Genomic DNA, 10,138 nt, shown 5'->3' on the forward strand with positions numbered 1-10,138 from the left:
TGTTAAAATAGCTATTAAAACAAGGCAGTCTGTCAAATAAAAAAGAGCTCCGCTGAAGAATTTAATTTATCGCCAAAAATCTTCATCCTTAAAATTGCCCATTGAAAGCAAAACAGGTTACCTTTTCAGAAATGTTTGCCTGCTTCATGCATTCCCTGTCCAGTAGGAAGAATAATGGAGCTCCATTAAATAATCATTCAGTGGGACACAATCATGTGCAGGTCCACTTTCCTGGCGCTGCATCCAGAGTGGCCCAGGAAGGGCACCGGGGTGACAGACAAGGACAGAAGCCATTGCAGGGCTCCAATCCCTCCTTTGGGTGCCAAGCCAAGACCTCCATTGACACCCATGGGAGATCCTCTCCCAGAGCTAACAGCATTTCCATAGGTGCTTGACTTTCAGCTGAATGGTGGGGGAAGGCAAGGAAGAGGAACAGTTAAAAGGCTCCTCTATACACACTGGGAACTGAATGAAAATAGACCTGCTTGGACAAAGGGCAGCCTGGGAACATACAATGGAGTTTGGTTGTCAGATACTCACCCCCAGACTAGCTTCTCTTGTGGGCAGGGAGATCAAGGAGACGTACTGGGGTTACCTTTCTTTCTTTCCAGCTGTTCCTGCTCCTGTCTCCTTGCCCCTTTTTATGGAGAGGCAAAGGGTGTGCACTTTGTACTGCTGTAAATACAACCAGCAACTGTTCTTTTCTTCTGCTGGGTGTGCTCAGCTTTCCTCTCCATCTTCTCTCCTCCTAACAGAACAACCATTTGCTCACCACCTCATCTCACTCCGAACATAAACTGCTCTTTTTCAATAATGAATTGGGGTAAAAACCAAGCATTTGGCATATATTTATAACTGTAGAAAACAAATCCATGTTTTTTCTGAACAGGTCTTTTCATCAGCTATCATAAATTTGACATTGGTTAATAAGTGATAGCTTTGAACTTTGCCGGAATGTTCCACCACACCCGTTTTGTTAGGATGCAGAAAAAGAATTCTATTTACTTTCCGCTTTGGATCCTTGACTCGTCCTCCTCTCCATGGTGCTATCAGGGAAGCACTTTAGGGCAGACTCTGCCCCACGGACGCACTTGGGGGTCACCCACACTTCTGTTTGCTGTTTGCAGCTGAATCGGGGGAAAGATCCATTGGTTTTTCTGAGGATTGACATTTGTTCCTAATTCAGTGGGTTTTCCCAGGGAAAGCAGTGGGGCAAACAAAAAAACTGCTTTGACCCATTCCTAGAAAGCACAGGAGAAACGGAAAACCTTTCAGACCTATGTTTTCTATGCACGGAACAAGCAGGAGGGTGGATGAGCCCTCAGTCCAGGGCCCCACTTGGCAGAAGGAGCAGGAGGGCCCAGGAACATTTGCCATATTTTAAAATAAGTGAAGGAATACACATCACCACCCAGAGAGGGACACCCCCCTCCCCAAAAAAGGACAAATGTATCCCTTTTCCCGGGCATATCTGGGCATATATTACGGCCAGAAGCAGTGTCAAGGTGAAAATCATTGAAATATCCGAGAAAATCCAGATGTATGGAAGCCCATGTCGGCAAAGTCGTTTTTGCTGATTTCCCTCAGAAGTAGTTGAAAAATGTCCAATTTCTTTGCAATTTGGCACAAAGAAAAAAGAAAAAAAGCTCCAAAACTCTGGCCAAAAAAAGCTCAACAGCTTTTCTTTTTGAAGTATGGCAACCCTAGTTTTGCGTGACAACTCAGCAATCAATGGGGTCAGCCTCTGAGACCTATTTTATCCTATGTATTGTTCTGGATCAAGACTTCACCCAGGAAAATTGCAACCTTTTTTTCTATCCTTGGGTAGTCTTCCTTACACACACACACACACACACACACACACACACACACACACCTGAAATATGGCCAGGCAGCAGCAACAAAAGGAAATTAGACACAGCTACCACTATATCCCAACTATAGGTACATGACAGCATGGGTATTAGTGAAAATAACATACAAAATGCATTAAAGGTAAAGGGACCCCTAACCATTAGGTCCAGTCGTGACCGACTCTGGGGTTGCGCGCTCATCTCGCGTTATTGGCCGAGGGAGCCGGCGTACAGCTTCCAGGTCATGTGGCCAGCATGACTAAGTCGCTTCTGGCGAACCAAAGCAGCACACGGAAACGCCGTTTACCTTCCCGCCAGAGCGGTACCTATTTATTTACTTGCACTTTGAGGTGTTTTTGAACTGCTAGGTTGGCAGGAGCTGGGACCGAGCAACGGGAGCTCACCCCGTCGTGGGGATTCGAACCACCGACCTTCTGATCAGCAATCCCTAGGCTCTGTGATTTAACCCGCAGTTATAAATTTGCTTTGAATTTATGAATTCTTGTACATATTACTTGACTGGGAAAGTGCATTAGGAAAATTCAGAGAAGTACAAATGTGAATAGGTTCAACACAGAGATCCTGGATCATGGCTGCTGCCCCACAGTGAAGGTACAGCTGACTTTCACTTTCTCAGTTGTTGGTCTGTATTATTATTACTTGGGTAGGACTGCCATACATCCGGAATTTCCCGGGCATATCTGGAATATTGCGGCCAGAAGCAGTGTCAAGGCGAAAATCATTGAAATATCCAAGAAAATGCAGGGGTATGGCAGCCCATGTCGGCAAAGTCGTTTTTGCTGATTTCCCTCAGAAGTAGTTCAAAAATGTCCAATTTCTTTGCAATTTGGCACGAAGAAAAATGAAAAAAGCTCCAAAACTGTGGCCAAAAAAGCTCAACAGCTTTTCTTTTTGAAGTATGGCAACCCTAGTTTTGTGTGACAACTCAGCAATGGGGTCAGGCTCTGAGATCTATTTTATCCTATGTATTGTTCTGGATCAAGACTTCACACAGGGAAAATTGCAACCTTTTTTCTATCTTTGGGTAGTCTTCCTTACACACAAACACACACACCCCTGAAATATGGCCAGGCAGCAGCAACAAAAAGAATTCTTGTACATATTACGTGACTGGGAAAGTGCATTAGGAAAATTCAGAGAAGTACAAATGTGAATGAGTGGCTGTGATTCGGTTTGCTTATTGATTTATAAAGTGCACGTTAGTTATGATTCTGTGCAAGGGGTTGGACTACATTTGGGGTCCCTTCCAACATGACAGTTCTATTATTCTTTGGAAATAGGGAGGCGTGGACTTAGTAAAATTTCTCCCAACACAGTGAAGGCACAGCTGACTTTCACTTCCTCAGTTTTCAGCTTCTGGGAGTTTCCCTGCCCTGTCTGCAAATGACTCACCATCTCAGAAGTGACCTGATTGGATTTTGCTGTTTATATCTTGGCAGGCCTGCGCAGCTGCTTAGCATTGTATCAAGCAGCCTCGAATGGTTTGCATTGCTTCTGATGCCTGTCTATTGCTGCAGTATGCTGCCCTGAGAGGATGATGTGTAAAGCGTTTTATTAATAATAATAATAATAATAATAATAATAATAATAATTATTTTTCCTCCAGCCACTCTAGGCGGCTTCCAACAGAAAAAATAAAATAAAATAATTGATTAAACATTAAAAGCCTCCCTAAACAGGTCTACCTTCAGATAAAGTCGCTCAGCTTTGGGAAGAGATAGACTCCACCGTGGGAGCAGGGCCAGGGCGGGGGAGTGCTAGAGTCCTGTCTAGTCCAGTTGCGTGGGATCAATTCCAATCTGTTACCTCCGAGGATGTGGACAGGCTGCTTGGACGAGTGATCCTTATAAAAGCGAGCCAGGAAGGGCTGGGGGCTGGGCTTCGCGGGTTGGTGAATGCCTCTCTCTGTGAGGGAGCCTTCCCAGACCCGCTGAAAGAGGCGGTTATTAAACCGCTTCTTAAAAAACCATCATTAGATGCGGCCAATATGGCCAACTATCTCCCAGTCTCAAATCTTCCATTCTTGGGCAAGGTGATTGAGCAGGTGGTTGCTGAACAACTCCAGGCACGCCTGGAAGAAGCGGACCATTTGGATCCCTTCCAGTCAGAATTCAAGCCTCATCATGGGACTGAAACTGCCTTGGTCGCACTGGTTGATGATCTCCGGCGGGCTAGGCACAAGGTGAGAGCTGTTTCCTAGTTCTGCTGGATCTCTCAGCGGCTTTTGACACCATCGACCATAACATACTTCTGGACCGTCTAGAGGGGTTGGGAGCTGGGGGCACTGTCATGCAGTGGTTCCGCTCCTTCCTCCTGGGCCGTGTTCAGAGAGTGGTGGTGGGGGATGAGTGTTTGGACCCCTGGGCTCTCACTTGTGGGGTGCCTCAGGGTTCTGTCCTCTCCCCCATGCTTTTTAACATCTACATGCAACCGCTGGGAGAGCTCATCAGGGGGTTTGGGCTAGGTGTTCATCAGTATACGGATGATACCCAGCTCTACCTCTCTTTCTTTCTTTTTTTATAATCTATTTTTATTAATTTTCCAATTAAAACACAATTATATCACATCCATTATTTCATTATTTCAAATTATACAAATACATATCAATTAAACCGAATGTTATGCCAAATCATATAATATTTTCTGGAGTTCCCATGCTTCAAAAATTTGGGGATTCCTCGCAACTGTCTACTGCCGTCTTTTTCTGAAGTCCAAATCGTCACTCAAAGTCCAAAATGATCCCGATCTTTCCCCACCAGTCACTAAAATGTTTTCTTCTTTCATCCGATTTTTCCACAGCTGCTGAGATAAGTATCAAACGAAATTTCACATATATTCTTTCTCCTGTGTGAGTTTTAATCGTTCCGCCCCCCCCCCATAAATCTTCTGTCTGGAGTGTCCTGTTGCGTCAGTCTTTCAACACGGAGCAGCGCCATCTTAGAAAGCTTAGATCACTTTCGCTTCTTCTTAGAACTTTTTTTTAAACCAACAATCTTTGTAAAATTTACAGCTTTTCCAAGCAAAGACACAGCCGTCACATTATGCATAGACTCTTGATAAATTTGTGGCTCTCCTTGCCCTGTAGCTGAACTTAGCTTCAGATCGCTGTTCAAATTCAAAGTGCGTCACAGCCCATAAATCCACCGAACGCATTCCAGGGACTCCGACCATCCAGTTAGAGGGGGGGTTCTCTCTTCAGCAGTTTTACAACTTCAAAAAATATGCTCAATACAATAGTTTATAAAGTTCATTACTCACTCAGGTATCGTTTATCTCTCGTTTGTTCCAAACAAACAAGGACATCACGTCCGGGAAGGTATGAAGTAACTCGTAGAGTATATGAAAAAAATTAAAAAGCTCGCTTCCCTTCTCGTTACGTCCCCATCAATCTTTCTTCCAGATAAAATACAGCTTTGACTTCTCACCCTCAGCAGCGCAAATTCCTTGGCAGTAAACAGAGCTTCTGCCCCTCCTTCTGAAGCATGTCCATGAATTTAAGCCTAATTATTTTCTTTAGTCATGGAGATCCCGCCATGCAGCTTAGCGTCCGGGAGTTCCGACTCTTCATAAGTGCTCTCAGCCCAGGCCCCACCCCCCACCCCTTGAACAGTCGGGGTGGGTTTGGGGGCATCGCGGGCCCGCGGGCCCTCTCCGTAACCCCCGGAGAGGTAGGGGGGTTGCCATTTACTCCCCTAGCAACCGCCGAATTCCTCATGAAGGTCGGAGGGATGGAACAAGGGTCAGCCATTCCTGCAGGCGGAACCGGAACTCCCAGCTCTACCTCTCTTTCAAATCAGAACCAGTAAAGGCGGTGAAGGTCTTGTGTGAGTGCCTGGAGGTGGTTGGAGGATGGATGGTGGCTAACAGATTGAGGTTGAATCCTGACAAGACAGAAGTACTGTTTGTGGGGGACAGGAGGCGGGCAGGTGTGGAGGACTCCCTGGTCCTGAATGGGGTAACTGTGCCCCTGAAGGACCAGGTGCGCAGCCTGGGAGTCATTCTGGACTCACAGCTGTCCATGGAGGCACAGGTCAATTCTGCCAGCTCCGAGGGCCTTCTGGCGGTTCCCTCATTGCGAGAAACCAAGTTGCAGGGAACCAGGCAGAGGGCCTTCTTGGTGGTGGCACCTGCCCTGTGGAACACCCTCCCATCAGATGTCAAAGAGGAAAACAACTACCAGACTTTTAGAAGACATCTGAAGGCAGCCCTGTTTAGGGAGGCTTTTAATGTTTAAGAAATTAGTATATTAGTATATTTTAATGTTTCTGTTGGAAGCCACCCAGAGTGGCTGGGGAAACCCAGCCAGATGGGCGGGATATAAATAATAAATTATAATAATAAATTATAATATATTATTATTATTATTATTATTATTTCTTCTAAAAATCTGGTAGCTGTTTTTCTCTTTGACATCTGATGGGAGGGCGTTCCACAGGGCGGGCGCCCACTACCGAGAAAGCCCTCTGCCTGATTTCCTACAATGAATGAATAAGGGAAGAGAAATCACTGGCATTGTGGAGGAGACATCTGAGTCCCCTGCTCTGCTCTGGGATCTGATCTGGCTGGGAGCCGGCTTCAGGCAGCAGGCCCATTGGCAGACCAACTCTGGGTTACAAAGATATCTGCAAACATGACATGAAGGCTGGCAACATTAACCCCGCCATCTGAGAATCCCCTGCAGACGATGGCAGAGCCTGGAGACAGTCAGTCAGGTGGTTGTATGCATAGCAGTAGCCAGAGGAGGAATGATCTCTGGAAGGAGTACAAAGACCAGAAACACCCCGGTGCATCTGCAGCAGCACAACCGGGTGCCTTCATCTGCCCCAGTTGACACAAAACATGTCTCTCCTGTATTGGTCTCTACAGCCACAGCAGGCTCACTCCATTGTCTCCCTAGAGACCCACCTAGATAGATGGGTGCCAGCTTTGAATATATTAAAATAGTGGGTAGAATGGGTTTTTCTTTTTCTACTATGATCCTCACCCATAGCTGCCATGTCTCCTGTGTTTCGCAGGGAAACCCCCGTATTTTAAACCATTTCCCGCTGGCAGCCCAGATTGGAAAAAATCCCGCAGCTTGGATTTCCTACCTGCCAGGGAGGCTCCATTTTGGGTCCTGGTGCTGCCCGATTTCTGGTGCCCAGACATGGGTAGCGCGGCACTGGAACTGCTCCGCTCATGCCTGGGCACTGAAAGTTGCTTCTACGCATGTCGGGATATGCGTAGAAGCGACGTCCAGTGCCGCGCCGCTGCTGATCCCGCATTTTATGTCCTCAGCCCACATTCACCCAGAGTCGGAACTCTCAGCAATTGTTCGACTCCAACACAAAATGCAAACACTCCCAGGATTTATACATATTCCTTTTTTGTTTGTAATTGTGATGATATTCTAAGCATAGTGCTCTCTGGGGACTCATGCATTCCCAGTCTCAATACCATTTGTGCCTACAAATGTTTGCAGTGGTCATAACTTCTTCATTTTGGCATAAATTTGGCCACAACTTTATTAAAATACAAAGTATTATCTTATTATATAAACCTTGTTTTTAACAATGACGATTCCTTTTTAAATTCACAATACCCACATTATTCATGCAGTATATTGTATGGAATAGTTTTTCCTCACATTCTAAGGTTCTATTAACACTTTAATCCTTTGCCTTAATAAGGGAGACCTTAAAACAATGTGCAAACATACTTTAAACATAACTGATATTCCTAGATCATTGGTGGTGGTGGGATTTTTCTCGGGTGAGAAGCAAGGCTGGATCCTGAATCAAGCTCCAATGATTTGGGGGTGGGTGGTGGGTGGGCAGAATTCCAGGAATGTGGTGGGGAAGGAGAAGACTTTCAAGGATGGTGTTGATGCCCCTCTGCTGCTGGAGGCAGGAATGAGGTCCAGTCGCTGCTTTGAACTGGTTGGCCACTCTGAGGACAGGAAGCCTGACTGGATGGGACCCCCTCTCCCCCCCTTGGGTCCTGATCCAGCAGCCAAGCTCTTCTCGGTGTTGCTTAGGATTCCTCAGTGGAGCCTCTTTGACAGAGGCAGTCACCTTTGCTTTCCCAATCCTGCTTCTTTTCTTTAGATGCAAGCCCACAATAATCTAGACCCGAACACACCTGCCTGGGCGCGGGCTCTTGCCCTCATGTCCTCGGAAACACGGCGGCTCTGTTGCGGACTGCCGCTCGCTCGCTCGCTCCTCTCTCCGGATCGCGCCGGGCCCAGGGAGAGTGGCACGCTCAAGGCAGGCGCCCGAGGGGGCTCGCCACCCACTGCAGCTGGCTAACTGCTGCACCGCAGCCCGTTGCTGCTGCTGCTGCTGACCACCAACTGGGGTGAGACAGGAGCGGCTCTGCAGCACGGGCGGTGAGCACCGACGGCAGCAGCGACACAAGCGGCCTCCTCCTACTTAAGAAGCGGCGGCAGGACTTGCTCCGAGTTCCTGCTGCCAGTCAGGCCAGCAAGCGAGCGGCCCGGGGAAGGGGGAGGAGGAGGAGGGAGGGAGGGAAGGCTCCGGTCACTGGCCTCTCTTGCTGTGATGCCCTCCTCGGCCCGCTTGCCGAGAATTCTGAGCAGGGAGGCTCTCCTATCCGGGTGCCGGGTGGGAAAGAGAAGACGCAGCAGCGGCCTCTGCTCTGTGCTTTTTAGGCAGCGACGGGAGGCACGGACCTCTGGCGGGTCTGGCGGACGCAGCGGCGCCCCTGGTGGCCAGGCGCCCTGGCGCCCCGCACCACCAGACTCAGGCCTAGAGACGGCCCTGGTTGATGGTGTCAAAAGTGCTGAGAGGTAGAGGAGAATTAACAGGGATATGTTTCCCTTCTCTTTTTCTTGACAGTGCGTGGCACTGTGGTCTAACCACTGAGCCTCTTGGGCCTGCCAATCAGAAGGTTGGAGGTTCGAATCCACATGACAGGGAGAGCTCCCGTTGCTCTGTCCCAGCTCCTGCCAACCTAGCAGTTCGAAAGCACAGCAGTACAAATAGATAAATAGGTACCGCTGCGGTGGGAAGGTAAATGGCGTTTCTGTGCGCTCTGGCTTCTGTCACGGTGTTTCCATTGTGCCAAAAGTGGTTTAGTCATGCTGGCCACATGACCCGAAAAGCTGTCTGTGGACAAACAGTGGCTCCCTCAGCCTGAAAAGTGAGATGAGCACTGCACCCGATAGTCACCTTTGACTGGACTTTAAGCGCCCAGGGGTCATTTACCTTTACCCTTACCTTGACAGAGGTACAGGGCGACCAAAGCAGTTTCTGTGCCAAAACCGGGTCTAAACCCCAATGGAAATAGATCTAGAAAATCGGTTTCTTCCAAAAGCGCCTGGACCCGATCCGTGACCACTCGCTCCAGAAGCTTGCTCATGAAAGGGAGATTAGCAACTTGGGGACAGGGAGCTGGACTGATCAGAATCACAGTCCGAGGTGACGCTTCCTCATAGTCACTTCTGCCCGCTCTGCCCCCCCCCCCCAGTTCGTGATACAAGATGTTTTCTGTGTTAGAGATGTGGCAACAACCAGAGATTGGCGTGCCCCACTCAACTGCTGCTGGGTGAACTGCATCTTTGTCCATCCACTTCCTTTCCCCAGGATTGCTAAAATAACACCCATTTCCTCTCCTCCCTGAGGACTGGACACTTGCCATTAAAAGTTGGCGGCAGCGGGGATGGGTGGGCAAGCACTCTTCAAGTTTACCTGGTTCAGCTTTTTTTTGAAATCATATTTAAGTTTTACAAAAACCCAGCCCTCTTTTCCTAGATGAAAGCTCCCCTTTTGTAAAGAGAAATATGAAACCCCCATTAGCACTTGGTCCGCCTGAGTTTCTGCTTCGCCTGTTTTCTGCAAGGGGGAAAGGACAGGGGGCTTTTCCTGGGGCTGCCAAGGGCGAGGCTAAGCGGATCCCGTTTAATTCAGGAATGGACTGACCTTCCAGGCAAGGATCCTCCGCCGCCAGCTTGTCGCGAGGGAGAGGAAGTGAGCCGAGTAGCTTTCGATTTGGGATTTTTTTTCTCTCCTCCCCCATTTCCTTGCTCCCTCCCACCCCGGAGATCGAGGGAAAGCAAGGCGGTTCCCTGCAGAGAGAAGCTGTAGGTTTCTCTCCATATCAAGTTGTTGACCGTGAGAAGGTGGAGCTGGCCGAGGTGGGCCTTTGCTCTTCTCGGACTTTGGCATTGAAAGGGGCTCAGGCTGCCTCCATGCGAGTTGCGTTTCATCCCAAGAAACTTTCTCTGCGGAGAACGTGCTCACTTCCAGGAAAATGCGAAGAGAAAA

The 10,138-nt window shown here is 48.3% G+C and overlaps 2 protein-coding genes across 14 annotated transcripts in view; both read right to left on the reverse strand.

The window, feature by feature from the left end:
• Positions 1-9,926, reverse strand: part of LOC132591614 (E3 ubiquitin-protein ligase TRIM10-like) — a 31,408-nt gene extending 21,482 nt beyond the window's left edge. For 2 of the 13 annotated variants that reach the window (XM_088663589.1, XM_088663587.1), the window contains exons 1-2: positions 9,794-9,926; positions 541-748 (exon numbers count right to left, since the gene is read on the reverse strand). The gene's annotated coding sequence lies outside the window, so the exon portion shown is untranslated. Of the gene's footprint in view, positions 1-121; positions 262-540; positions 751-1,005; positions 1,025-9,793 lie in introns of those variants that run through there. The other 11 variants (XM_088663590.1, XM_088663593.1, XM_088663601.1 and 8 more) reach the window with 10 other exon arrangements.
• The window catches only part of LOC118077726 (E3 ubiquitin-protein ligase TRIM10-like), a 51,508-nt gene extending 41,456 nt beyond the window's left edge, over positions 1-10,052 (reverse strand). The window contains exon 1 of the mRNA XM_088663571.1: positions 9,794-10,052. Coding sequence (XP_088519697.1) covers positions 9,794-10,039 — 246 coding nt within the window. The 5' untranslated portion in view covers positions 10,040-10,052. The remainder of the gene's footprint in view (positions 1-9,793) is intronic.
• Positions 10,053-10,138: the final 86 nt, after the last annotated feature.

This window comes from Zootoca vivipara, chromosome 2, assembly GCF_965207765.1.
Source record: "Zootoca vivipara chromosome 2, rZooViv2.hap1.1, whole genome shotgun sequence".
NCBI lineage: Eukaryota > Metazoa > Chordata > Lepidosauria > Squamata > Lacertidae > Zootoca > Zootoca vivipara.